At 43.1% G+C, this 13,912-nt stretch overlaps 1 protein-coding gene across 1 annotated transcript in view; it reads left to right on the top strand.

Annotated features, from left to right (window-relative positions):
- Window positions 1-1,607: 1,607 nt before the first annotated feature.
- The window catches only part of Mbd2 (methyl-CpG binding domain protein 2), a 63,313-nt gene continuing 51,008 nt past the window's right edge, over window positions 1,608-13,912 (top strand). The window contains 4 exon segments of the mRNA XM_027402636.2: window positions 1,608-1,864; window positions 1,866-1,915; window positions 1,918-2,206; window positions 13,063-13,222. Coding sequence (XP_027258437.1) covers window positions 1,677-1,864; window positions 1,866-1,915; window positions 1,918-2,206; window positions 13,063-13,222 — 687 coding nt within the window. The 5' untranslated portion in view covers window positions 1,608-1,676.

Genomic DNA, 13,912 nt, shown 5'->3' with positions numbered 1-13,912 from the left:
GAGATTACTCTCACCTAATTTATCACTTTTCTGTAAATCTCCTCAATAAAGTTGAATCTGCTTTGCACAGTCCCAGGACAGTAGCCACCTTTAAGTTTTATTGTTCTGAGATAAGGAACAATATTCAGTGTTCCAGAGACATCTACCCTTGGTCACTATGTGAGTAGCCAACACCCTGGGTCCCTGGTTCATACCAACTGGATTGTAAAAGGTTTCATAGCTCTGAAACCCTGCATTAATTCAATTCTGAAACTCCCTAGATCTTATGTTCCTTTACATTCCTTCCAACTAGCTCAAGACCCCACCCCACCCCAAGTCATAAGGGGACCTTTAAAAAACTTGATGGGATTACAGTAGGAAAATCACATGTGAAAATAAAGCTTCTGGAATTCCTAAATGCATTTCTTTTCTTAATAGAGGAACATTAAGCTATATTTACCCGAGTTTAGTAAATTGAATCTGGTAGAAGCTAAAATAATGAGCTTAAATGCATGGGACTTGCTCCATTAAAATACATTTATAGGCACGATAGAGGCACAAAATGGAAATATAAAAATTTCCAAAAGTATATATTTTCCCATTTATGGTCTCACTACTGTTTTGAAAGAGATTTTGCTCCTGTTTCTTTGTAGTGCTGGGGATGAAGTACAGGGCCTCATGTACACTTGTTTAACATGGTACCCTTGAGCTCTATGCCTAGGTTGGCTGTCTCCTTCAGTTTTCACCTTCACAAATGACTCCCAGAAGCACATAGTACCAGTACTGATCTCTCCATGACAATCCAAATCCAGAATAATGAGTTGGCAGACTTAGATGAATTACGCCCATATTCCTGATGTTGTTGTTCAGTGGGTTAAATTGGATTTTCCACATAAAGACGTATTTACCAAGTGAGAGGCCACCGACATTTTCATGTGAGACAAAGCAATTTAAGACAAGAAAAGACCCTTGAAATGCCGTCAATTCCAGATGAATTCAAGGATTTTAGACAATCTATGGAGAATCTAGAAGCCAAACTCTTACCACTGAAGAGAATATCCCCAATTATTTCCCTTCCTATACCCTTAAAACATCCTAGAATAAGTGGCCCTGACCCCAAGCACTGGAGGACACTGACAGCCATTTCATGGGGATAAGGCTTCATTCTTTCAATCTGAAGTCCCTGGGAAACCATGGTGGACAGGAGGCTAACTGCTACTGAGTTCAAAGAACAGCTGAGTTTGGAAATACAAAATGAGATGTTTGTTTGCTTATTCCTTAACTGAAGAAGCAAGCACAGGTAACTTCTTCGCACAGTGGCTACTTTTTAACCCTACTTGAAACAAAGTATCCGGGTCACCCTTGACACTAGTCAGCGAGATTCCACCAACCTTCAGCTCTCCGCGCGCCCAGTGGGGGTTGGGCCGGAAGGGCGCGGCGGGGGTGGGGGGGCGGAGCAGGTGGGCTCTGGGGGCGTGGCCCCGGGGAGGCGGAGACAACATGGCGGTGCTTAGAGCTTGGAGGACCTAAAAGGCGCGGCCGGGGCCACGCCCCGGGCGGGAGGGCCGCTCTGTGCGCGCCCGCTCTATGATGCTTGCGCGCGTCCCCCGCGCGCCGCGCTGCGGGCGGGGCGGGTCTCCGGGATTCCAAGGGCTCGGTTACGGAAGAAGCGCAGAGCCGGCTGGGGAGGGGGCTGGATGCGCGCGCACCCGGGGGGAGGCCGCTGCTGCCCGGAGCAGGAGGAGGGGGAGAGCGCGGCGGGCGGCAGCGGCGCTGGCGGCGACTCCGCCATAGAGCAGGGGGGCCAGGGCAGCGCGCTCGCTCCGTCCCCGGTGAGCGGCGTGCGCAGGGAAGGCGCTCGGGGCGGCGGCCGTGGCCGGGGGGGTGGAAGCAGGCGGCCGGGGCGGCGGCGTCTGTGGCCGTGGCCGTGGCCGTGGCCGGGTCGGGCCGTGGCCGGGGCCCGCGGCCGTCCCCAGAGTGGCGGCAGCGGCCTTGGCGGCGACGGCGGCGCGGGCGGCTCCGGCGTCGGCAGCGGTGGCGGCGTCGCCCCCCGGCGGGAGCCTGTCCCTTTCCCGTCGGGGAGCGCGGGGCCGGGGCCCAGGGGACCCCGGGCCACGGAAAGCGGGAAGAGGATGGACTGCCCTGCCCTCCCCCCCGGATGGAAGAAGGAGGAAGTGATCCGAAAATCAGGGCTCAGTGCTGGCAAGAGCGATGTCTACTACTTCAGGTATCTTCCTGGGGGGAGGGGGGAGAGGGTGCAGTGTCAAGTAGGGGTCAGGGGTCAGGAACTGGCCTGGGCAGGGGTTGCAGGGTTGGAACAGAGTCCTGAAGGTATATGACAAGGACCGCGTTAGCTGATAGGGAAGGGGGCCGAAGCCCTTGGCAGAGGTTAGACCTCAGTGGAGTGAGGGGCACAAGTGTTTGAGAGGTGAGGAGGGCACATTCTGTAGAATGCTTCCGGGAAAATGGTTTGCGAACAAAGGGTTAATGGAGGGCTGGTTAGTCATTCCATGAAAGGGTTAAAAGAAGGTGTAATTCATCAAAACTATAAAGCCCAGTCACTGTTGGCGCCTGTCCCAGCATGTCCCAGATTCATCATCATAAGTGCGTTTAATCTTGCACATGTGCAAGAATTAGCCATCCACAGGAAGACAGTTTGAGTGAACTTTGTAGGATCCAGGAGGTTTCACAGAAAGTAGGCAATTGTAACTCCAGAAACTGTGTGGAATGCTTTGGCGTGGCAGGACATTCTCATCTTTTGACAACGGAAGTTGTCAGACTCCTAGAGCGACATTTGTTTCCCCCAGTGAACATGAGGCAGTGTCTGGAGACATTTTTGGTTCTCACCTGGGGAGAGGGTGCTGTTGGCATCTGGTGAGGAAAAGGCCGGGAGGTGCTGCTGCTGTGCTGTAGTACTTTAGCAGCCCGTGCAGTTACTGTTTTACCCCCAGTGCCAACCAGGAATAAAGTTGAGAAATACAGCTGAAATGTTTCCAGGTTTTCACTTCAATGTCATCTTGCAGTCCTGTGGTTACGCTGCTCATGTCCTTCATTTCTGATAGGTGGCAAGCTCAGGAAAGGGTCAGGGGCCACTGATAACAGTGGGATTATAAACAAACTGAATGTTCCTCCATGCCATCCCATTTATCAGAGAGGACAAACATGTTATCTTCAGTAGTTTGGAGGTCTCTGCGTGGACAGATTGAACGGTTTTCAGGCTGTGGAATATTTGAGTGTTTGGGAACTAGTCCTAGTCATCCAGAAGCTGGAATAATATGAAAGACTTCCTATTGGTCATTTACCTGGGGTAGGGGAAATATGCTTACGTATAGTATTTTCAATTTATACATGCGAACATTTAATTTTAAAAGGTTAAAAAAGTTTGTGTATAAGCACATGCATCCAAATACAGGAACGTAGTTACTGCTGGTAGAGAACATAAATATTAACACAATTGTTTTCCCTTCTGCCTTGGTACTGTTGGTCAAACCCAGAGACTGGTACATCCATAGGCAAGGATTCTGCCACTGAGCAGTCTCTCCAGACTCTGAACACATTCTTGCTCGTTGCTCAGACACAGGGATGATTAATTTACTCTTTTCAGCTCTTGTATTCCAACTCATTCTTTCACTTTGTTTGAGACAACTTATTTTCAGTGTTGGGGATTGAATCTGTTCCTTGCAAAGGGTGGGCAAATTCTGTAAACTGAGTTATAACCTGCCCCCTACCCCCTTTTAAAATTTTGTGTCAAGAGCCTTGTTAAGTTTCCCAGCCGGACTGAATTTACCTTTAGCTGTTTGTGCTCTTGTGCAGCCCCCTGTGTAGCTGGAATTGCAGTTCTGTACCACCAGGCCTGGCTAGAAAACAAAGTATGAAGATGATTTTTGTGGGTTTGTTTTAATTTCTCCATCGCTGTTCAGTTCAGTGCTGTAATGGTGCTAAATATAAAATACTAGCCCGACATAGTGGCCTGCAGCTTTAATCCCAGCACTCAGGAGGTGAGGAAGGTAGATCTCTTGAGTTCGAGGCCAGCCTATTCTACAGAGCAAGTTCCAGAAAAGCCAGGGCTACACAGAGAACCTTGTCTTGAAAAACAAAACAAAAAGTTAAAACACTACTACTCTCAGATACATTTGTTTACTGCTGTTTACATTTCTTTGTTTTGGATTTCATTTGACTGTTATCTTTTCTAGGTAAGCAGTCTACATAGGCTTTGTGTGAACTGCTGCCTATGACTTAGAGGCAGATGTAACTGACAAGATTTTTTTTTTTTTTTTAAATCTGGGATTGAATCCCTTGAAGAAAGCTCCATTCTCAGTTGAGCATTGTAGAGTTTGTATTTCATTGCTTACAGAACTTGTCTTGGGATACAGTTTGTTTGGTTTTGGAGTGATGTATTTATTCAAACTAACTTTGCATTATAGAAAAGCTGGTATTTTTCTTTTTCCAATGTATCCAATACATAGCTGGAAAAGCTATTTCAAAAGCCAAACTGGGTGCGATTGCACATGCCTCTAGTCTCAGATACTCAGGAAATTTGAGGGACAGGATCACTTGAGCCCAGGAGTTTTGAACATCCTGGTTAATGTGATGGGATTCTTGTTCTGGACATACAACATTACAGGCTGGTGAGATGGGTTGGCAGGTAAAGGTGCTTGCTGTCAAGCCTGATGACTTGAGTTTGATCCCTGGAACCCACATGGTGAAAGGAGAAAACTGACTCTCAGAAGTGCTTCTCTACCCTCCTCTTTGTCATCATATGCACGCTGTCCACTGCATATGTACCGAATAATAAACACATATATGTAAAAAATGAAAAATAAAACAACCAGAGCTTTGGACTGTTGTAGAACTCTTGCCTAGAATTTTTGATTATTTACTATTATCATCATCAAGATGGAGCCTCATGTAGTTCTGGCTGGCCTTGCACTCAGAGAGATCTGCCTGGCTCTGCCTTCAAAGTACTGGGACTAAAGGCGTGTGCCACCGTACACATCTAGAATTTTACGTAATGTATGCATATGTGGTGTGAAGTCCTGAGATTTACATCAGGTTTCTTCCTTAATAGCTCTATGTCTTCCATATTTAGTCAAGGTCTCTGACAGATCCTAGAGCTGGCCTTTTCATCCAGTGGAGCTGGCCTCTTCCAAGTGTGTTGAGAGGGCGGGATTCAGGCAGGACAGTCAGCTCTTGCATGGATTCTAGGGACACACTCTAGTCTTCACACTTGTGTTTCAGGTGCTCTACCCACTGAGCCATCTCCTCCAACCTTGCCTAGTATCCTCCAGGCTCTGGGCTGGTCCAGTACTACACAAGAGTAGACAAACAGAAACCAATCATGTTGCCACAGAACTCCCGTCTGTTCATGGTCACATTTTCCTGACTGTTCTACATTTTTAATAGTAGAATTTTCTTCCTTCCTTCCTTCCTTCCTTCCTTCCTTCCTTCCTTCCTTTCTTCCTTCCTTCCTGTCTTTTTCAAATTTAAATACTAATGCTTCTTGGTAGATAATCCCAATTTAATCAATTGAAAGCCATCTTTCTGTACAAATTCATCTTTAGGAAATTCATTAAACACTTTAGTCGTAATTATCTTTTTATAAGACTACGGTGTGATTTCTTTGAAATGGAAAGGACATTGAAGAGATTGGTGCTTATTTAGGGCTACAAAGAGTGTTTGCAGTTTGTTGACCTCTTGCAAGGTATTAGTGACTATGTAGAATCACCTGTTGTGATTCTCTTCAGAGGCTATCCTATGAATACTAAGGCATGAAATTCAGTGTGAAGCTTGCAGCACATTAGTTTCTTTGACTTCTGATGGCAACTTTCTGTGGTGGATTTTATGGTGATGGGCCAGTGTAACTGAGTTCATGTTACTTCTCAGACTTCAGTTTTACATTTTGGTGTCCCATATGATACCTGCCTTTAAACCAGGAGCTCAGAATTTCTGGTAATGGTAGGTTAAGTGTGAACTCTCCTGCTGGTAATGTGAACACCTTTACCCAGCTGTTCACACAGATTCTAATAATGCTAACCCCTGAATTAGTCTGCTCCTGGGGAGATATTTAAACTAAGCCATGCCTATTAACAGAGGGCGTGCCTGACACTTATTAATTGGGCTGAAATTAAATGTACAGGGGAAGGCTTGTGTTTTGGCTGTATCTTGAAACTGCCCAAGTTATAATAGAAGTACTTCTGGTTGCCAATTAAGTACTATAATTACGCCTTCTGTCAGGGTTACTGAGATAGTGCTGTGGCAGTTTATATATTATCATCCAAACCATGTTTTAAAAAAGGGTGTGGTTTGCTAAATTACTGGATCCATTGGTACAGTTCCTGAAGAAATTCATTGCCATGTTTGAACCCATAAGACAGTAACTTTCTTACTGGCCTTGATCCTCCATTTCCAGTATTTGGCTTTCTGTGTAACACGTGCTGGTTTGTGTTTCTGAAAAACTTTTCTCTTCATGGGTTCTTTAGGAACTTGCTTTCTCTTGCATTCTCTCTCCCCCCTCCCTCTCTTCCTCCCTCCCTCTCTCCCTCCACCCTCCCTCTCTCCTTCCCTCCCTCCCTCTTGTGCAGCCCTTGTTGGTCCTGGTACTAGGCATATAATCTCAGACTGGTTCTGAAGTAGTGGCAACCGTATATCTCAGCCTCTCAAATGCTGGAATTACAGGCACATGCTATCGTTCTTGGCTGGTTTCACTTTCTTGAACTAGAAAGAACAGGACTCCGATGTTGTTGAAGTCCATAAAAAACACAATGATCTTAATAGAAGTAGGAGTCTCCAGAGGAGGCAGCTGGAGATTCAATCTAGAGATGGTTCTCTAACTCCTGGCTTAACAGTGGTGCACGTGAACAAGACAGCTTTCCCTGGGTTCTTGTTTGCCCATTTATTAGTGGGGTCTGATTGCTCTATATACCTCACAATATTTGACACAGGGAGTAATACTGTCCTTGCTCAGGTAACGAGATAGGCAACACATTCAGTAAGGAGTGACCTATAGGTTTATTTTTGTTTACAATTGAAAGGGGTACAATCTGTTGTAGCTGGGGAGGCATGACTGTAGCTCTATCCCAGGTTGTTACCCCAACCCAGCCTTCAGTACTGGAAGCAAATTTAATACTGTATGATTTCATTCATAAAGAACCTCTTCAGCAGGTTGCATGTGGTGGTAAAATTGAAACATGGAAATTTTATAACCACACATGGCTCACTCAGTATTGCAAAACTAGAAGAAAAGTCAGCAGTCACGTCATGTTTATCTCTGCCACGGGGTGCTTTCTGCATGGGTTCAGAGGAGTGCTGTGGGTCTTCATGGTAGACATAGGAGTTAGGTTAATAAAAGTAGGAGTCTCCAGGGGAGATGTTGGAGATTGCAGTGTTGCATTATGGACCACGTAAAAGATGGGTCATTCAGCCCAGCTCATTCATGATAGAATGAATTAACCAATATGTATGGAACAAAGGCCATGGGGTAAGAGAAGTGGAAAGTAGGGTTGAAAGGTTGAAGGGAGCCAGGTTAAAAGGGGCCTCAAATGCAGGCCTGACGTACTTCTCTCTCTTGCTAATTGGGAAAATCCCCTGACCACTATTAGTTTTATGTTTTAAATATATTTTAAGCTTACATAAAACATAAAAGTTATATATCCTAAAAACTAAATTTACATTGACAGCTTTTAAAGAGGAGCTGTTATGGTTGAGGTGCTGTTTTAGGAAGAACATTTTGGATACCTTAGACTGCAGAGACTAGCAGATAGTATGACCTGAGGGGATTGAGACCATTTTGACTGTGGCCATGCTCAGGATGAGTTAAAAGGTGATTAATAAGTGATCAGACCTGGAGATAGAAATAATATGAAAGTAAGTAATAATCCACTGGGGCATGTTGTACAGGGGGCTCGGGCTGTCCATTTTTAGGAGAGCTTACATTTGCAGGGAGTGGAGGAGTTGTGAGGATTAGCCTTAGTCCATCATCCTGTCAGTCCACACTGTTTTCTGAAGCAGGGGTACTCATTTTAAAAGCATCATTTGGCAGTTTTCTGACAAGGTTTGCATTTAAGTATAAAAGATTCCAGTTTTCACAGTTTTTTTTTTTTTTTGCCTCAGATCAAAATTTGGTTTCTCAGGGAGTTGTTTTTAATGTTACAGAAATCTTTTGTTTTGAGTATTTACTCAACTTGAACAATTTAAAGAGGAAAAGAAACAACTTAAAAACTCTAAGGGGTTAGAGAGATGCTCAGGGAGGGGTTAAGAGCACTGACTGCTCTTCCAAAGGACGTGAGTGCATTTCCTTCCCAGCTTCCACATGGTGACTCACGCCTGTCTGTGACTCCAGTTCCAGGGAACAAGGGCACTGTACACATGTGGTATCAAACATACATGCTCGCAAAATGCCCATACATATAAAATACATTAAAAAATTTGTTTTTTAAAAATTGATGTTTCGATTAGTTTAGTCTTTTCCAGTGTTAAAGTATATAGATTTTTTTTGTGTGTGTGTGTGTGTGGGGGGCTTTGATCATGGTGGGTAGTGCTGTGCTTGTGAATGTGTTCTTCAGCAGTGTAGCCAGCCCTCTGCCTTGTGAGATGACCCTGTCCTTCACAGACTGCTATGTATCATTCCACTGTAGTGACTGCCATGCTCACAGCCCTTGTTGTCAGCAATGGCTGGCTTTGAAAGTATGTGCTGGGTGTTGGTGGCGCACGCCTTTAATCCCAGCACACGGGAGGCAGAGGCAGGTGGATCTCTATGAGTTCGAGACCAGCCTGGTCTATAAGAGCTAGTTTCAGGACAGCCTCCGAAGCCACAGAGAAACCCTGTCTCGAAACCCCCCACCCCCCAAAAAAAAGAGAAAGAAAGAAAGAATGTGTCTTCTTTGTAGCAGTCACTAAACCTATGGCTCACCATATCATCAAAATGTGTCCTGCTGTTAGTGGAGGGGCATCAGAGGATAGTTTTAGTTGCATACTGCAGGTCTGTGGAGGCAGGGTGGCACGGCAGGATGCAGTTGTCTGTCTCAGTCGATGATGGTTTCAGGTGAGTTCACCATGTGACCGAAGTGCAAATGACACTAAATATTCTACCATGTCAGGTACAGATTTAATATTTTCTTCTACGTAAAGTTTCTTTTGGATAATTATATTTAAGAATCTTGGGCTAGAGATAGATGGCTCAGAGGTTAAGAACACTGGCTGCTCTTCCAGAGGCCCTGAGTTCAATTCCCAGCAACCACAGGGTGACTCACAACCATCCATAATGAGATCTGGTGCTCTCTTCTGGTGTGCAGGCATGCATGCAGACAGAACACTGAATATATAATAAATATGCAAATCTAAGGAATCTTTAAGGTGGAGTTAGGTTTAACAATCACTTTAAATGGTTTGACAGAAATAAAGGAAGATAGGCTCAAGTGATGAAAATGTCTTCATATGAACTGAGATTCAACTCATGGTTTTGATTTTTAATTATATCGTGGGTAAGAGAAATTAAATGCATGATTGCAAGTTAGTTTAGGAATGGGGGCATTTGACAGGGATTTTTTCTTTGTGGTTGAAACTGAGATAGTATTTCGTTACTGGATTAACTTGGGTCAGAGCAAACTGAAAGTGACTAATATCATTCACCAATCTACTAGTGTTAAAAAAAGCAATACTGTAGACTTACGTTATGAATTGATACTTCGAGAATAAAAAACTCATTGACATTCTAGAATAAAAGCTTAGTCACTTTGCAAGTCCTGGTGTTTTTGGGTAGCAGCCATCTTAGAGGGTGGGTGGGAATGTAGTCACTGTATGTGCTCAGTGGACATTCACAGCATCAGTTGCTGCTGTGCAGATGGTGGAGTCTCGAGCATATTTCCTCCTTAACTGTTCTCTTGGGCTTTGTCCTCCTATTACCTGCCCCATCTCCTACAGAGCAAGGTCTCTGATCTTAAAATTCCCTGGGCCAGGCAGGTTTACTTTCTTGAAGCTCATTACAGAAAGGCCTTAGTTTTCTGCATGGCACATATCTGCTAGACGCCTTGCAGAGTCCCATTTGTGTGACAGGAGTGAAGCAGAGCTTACGAGGCACTACTTGATAGTGCTAATATTGCAAATGTGCATTTTACCCTTCTTGAATTCTATAGTTTATTAGTGGAGTATGTGAGACTTTTACCCTGGGCTTTGTGCTTGATGGGCCAGCTCTGTACCCTGACCTGTGCCTGCAGCCCATAATAGTCTTGGAGTCTGAGGAGAGAAGTGACTGGAGTGTAATGACTCTTTGTCTGGAGAAGCCTTGACACTGAGGTGCTGGTGTATTCTCAAGGTGACTCAACACATAAGGAAATACCTCTTGCACATTCAACTTTGAAATTTGTTGGTTCTTCCCAAAATGACTTTCTGTTTGTCTCAGCCACATGCTAAGCACAGTGGGGCTTATCTTTTTGATAAAATACTGTCTGAATAGTTTCACATTCTGAAAGTCAGTTGAAGGAAGGTCCACGCTGGAGCTCCACCTTTTATTGCATTAAAAGGATCCCTAGGGGGGAAATCTGAATGAGATTTGTCATTTTTATTTTGTGAAAAGATGTTTTCTTGTTTTTTCTTGTACTGGAGATGCTGAGATGTAGGTGCTAGGTGTGAGCATCCTGTCATTGAGCTACATCGCCCCTTATCTCTTAGCAGCTGCCCAGGCTGGGCTTGAGCTCTCTTGCTTGGCCTCTAAGTAGCTGAGATCACAGCCTGCATTCCTAACCTAGCTTCTTCCCTCTCCCACCCCTCCCCCTCCATTCCCTTATTCACTCCATTTTTAGGATAGTTTATCAGAATGTTACCAGTCATATGACTATTTGATTACAAAGGCTTCTACCTTAATTAAAACTAGTGATATAAATGACTGAGAAATACGGTATTTCTTTATAACTTTTCAAATTAATTTGAGTGATTTAGTAAGCCTTATGTTACTAAACTGACTAAACATGAAATTTTTAATTTTAAGTATATGCTTCATATACTAGTGTGCCTGCGAAAGGAAACTGCATTCTTTCTTACTCAATTGATAGGGTTCTTGCTCCCAGAAAGTTACTTTGTTTAATAGTTGAGAGCTTTAGAAAAACTCTCATTTGAGAGTTTTAGAAAAAGGGGTTTACAGTATTTGGTTCTTGGAACATAGGAGTCAAGGAAACATATAGTAATTATAATGGAATAAAATTTCAGAAGATTGTGCAGTTGTTTTTCATTTGAATTTGAGGATAACAAGGCTACCTAGGTACGTGACAATTGAGGTAGGCTTGAAGGATTTGATATCTCATTGATAAGTTCATTCCTATCGGGAAAGATAGACTGGGAGGAATCACAGGTACATGGCATATTTCAGAGACTGAGGTTGGAATTCAGGATACCAAAGTTGACAGGAAAAAGTCTGCAAACAGTACATTTGATTGAGCTCTTTTGATGATGGGGTAAGGGGAAGGCATTTTGTCACCATTGGGGAATCTGAGCATATAGAGTTTGAACTTAGTGCTGGATGAGTGGCAGAGGGATGTGGGCGCTGAAGGATTGTTAGTGTCCATCCAGCTTGGAGGGTTAGGTGCCACGTGGGCAGTGATGCTCCTGGCAAAGATGGGAATAACTGATCAAGTATAGGCAGGGAGGGAGGGGGAAGCATGTGGTTGGTAGTGATTTATCAAGCTTAGGGCGGTGTTGAAAGTACCCTGATGGTTTATTGTGTGGTTTGAGCAGAGTTTCCAGTATAAGTTGCAATTGGGTTTGAGGTATTCTGTATGGGATCATGTGTTCTTTCCCAGACTTGATTTTGGTTTTTGCTACTTTATTTTATTCCTTTATGGTCTGGTTGTTGGTGATTGTAATCGGCATCTGTTGGATAGATTTTGTATAATTTGAATTGTGTTCCAAGTATGCTTAAGTCATGGGATTGTGAAAAACAAAGGTTAATAGTTCTTCCAGCTGTCCAAAATCTGTGATGATAGAGTACCGTAGAATGTGACAGGTGACATGCATTGTTTCTTAGACTTGAGCTTGAAGTTACTTTAGTTCAGAGTAATGTCTTATTGTTTTGTTTTTCATTGTTTTAAAGTTCTTTGTTGAATTATTTTTCACTTATTGTGACTAGTTAGTGCAGAGTTAAATTCTAGGTGTGGCATGCCAGCCACTTTAATCCCAGCACTCGGGAGGCAGAGGCAGGCGGATCTCTGTGAGTTCGAGGCCAGCCTGGTCTCCAGAGGGAGTGTTAGGGTAGGCTCCTAGAAACCCTGTCTCGAAAAAAAAATTTTTTTTTTGATCGGCTTATTTTATTTAACCTTTTCTCTTTAGATTCCTGTGCTTTTTTATTTTTACTTTTGCTATTATAATTACAAAATTTCTCCTCTTTCCTCCCTCCAAATCCTCATATATATTCCTCTCAGGTCTTCAAATTTATGGCCTCTTTTTTCATTAGTTGTTATTACATACAATCTGCTTACTTAATATGCTTATTTTAGATAGTTTGCCAAACAAAAGTCATGTCAGAATTTTATAAACAGGTTTCCAGATGTTCTTGCTTGTTTTTCATTTCTAGTTATTATAGTTTTAGTATTAGTAGAAAGCATTTACGTGTCAAAATTTGAGGCTTTTTTTTCTATTACAGATACTATACACATGCCAGATTATGTGAATTCCAAATTCAGATGTTTTAAACTGGTTACTGACTTTAAAGCTCTTGGCATGGTATATAAGCCAGTGTTTTCCAAAGCCAGTTTGGAAAGGAGTTGGTGAGAATGCAGACTCTTGCAGGGAGTGTGCTGTGCTGTGCTCAGTTCTCAGGCAGTTAGCTGAGTGATAGCAAGGCAATCAGCAGCAGCATGTGCAGTGTGCGCCAGTGTGCACCCAGGGGAGAGCTGTATTAAATGATACAGTATCTCTTTCTGCAGAAAGTTAAGGAATTCCTTCAAGATTTGTAATCATTGCAAAATTAAACTAAGCTCATATAATTATAATTTATAACATTCAGGAACAGAAATTACTGTTAAAAAAGTTTCTATAGGGTTATATAGAGGCTTTTAATATTTCCTTTTGTACAATTCAACTTTTTTCTTCTTCTAGTCCAAGTGGTAAGAAGTTCAGAAGTAAACCGCAGCTGGCAAGGTACCTGGGAAATGCCGTTGACCTCAGCAGTTTTGACTTCAGAACTGGCAAGATGATGCCTAGTAAATTACAGAAGAACAAGCAGAGACTGCGGAATGACCCTCTCAACCAGAACAAGGTTGGTAAATGTACTCAAGCACAGACATGCATGTCCCAAGCTCTCCACAGGTGTCTCATGTGCCATTCAGGTCTCTGTTGTCTGAGTGTCTCTCCCCACTACAAGCAGGATTTGATTTTCTATATTTGGAAGTACTTGAACAGAGAAAGTGCGAGTAATTGTGCAGGATATGTCATTTCAGTATTTTGATAGATCAGCAACAAGTATTGTACTTTGGTTTTTGTTTTTTAAGTATTTTTTTCTGTTTCCTAAAAACAGGCAGCATTACCACATAATGTATAATTACATGGTAATTTTGAAGTTCAGAATTTGAAGATGGGCAATGTGACTTTGACTTTGAAGATTTGATGATACCGATTCCTAGGCATCATTAGTCTCATCCTCAGATTTTTTTCACTAGGCTTTAGTTTTCTGGAGCTGCTTGGTTGATTATTTTATAGCAATATAAAGAAGTCCACTGGAGTATGTTAATCTAATTTGATTAAAGCTTTAGTATCTTTACAAAAAAAGGTCTGTTGTTCCAAGGACAACTGGCCATGTATGACCCATAGACAGCTCGTTGCCTTCATGGTTCCTCTAGTGCTGAGTCAGAGCTAGGTGATGTCACCACTGCAGATACTGAAGCCAATGATTTTAATGATATTGTTATCAATTGTTAAAGGTTTTCATTCTCATAAATCTTAGGACTCT

Source organism: Cricetulus griseus, chromosome 2 (genome assembly GCF_003668045.3).
Source record: "Cricetulus griseus strain 17A/GY chromosome 2, alternate assembly CriGri-PICRH-1.0, whole genome shotgun sequence".
In the NCBI taxonomy this organism is placed as follows: Eukaryota; Metazoa; Chordata; class Mammalia; order Rodentia; family Cricetidae; genus Cricetulus; species Cricetulus griseus.
This window is presented reverse-complemented; position numbering and strand designations above follow the sequence as displayed.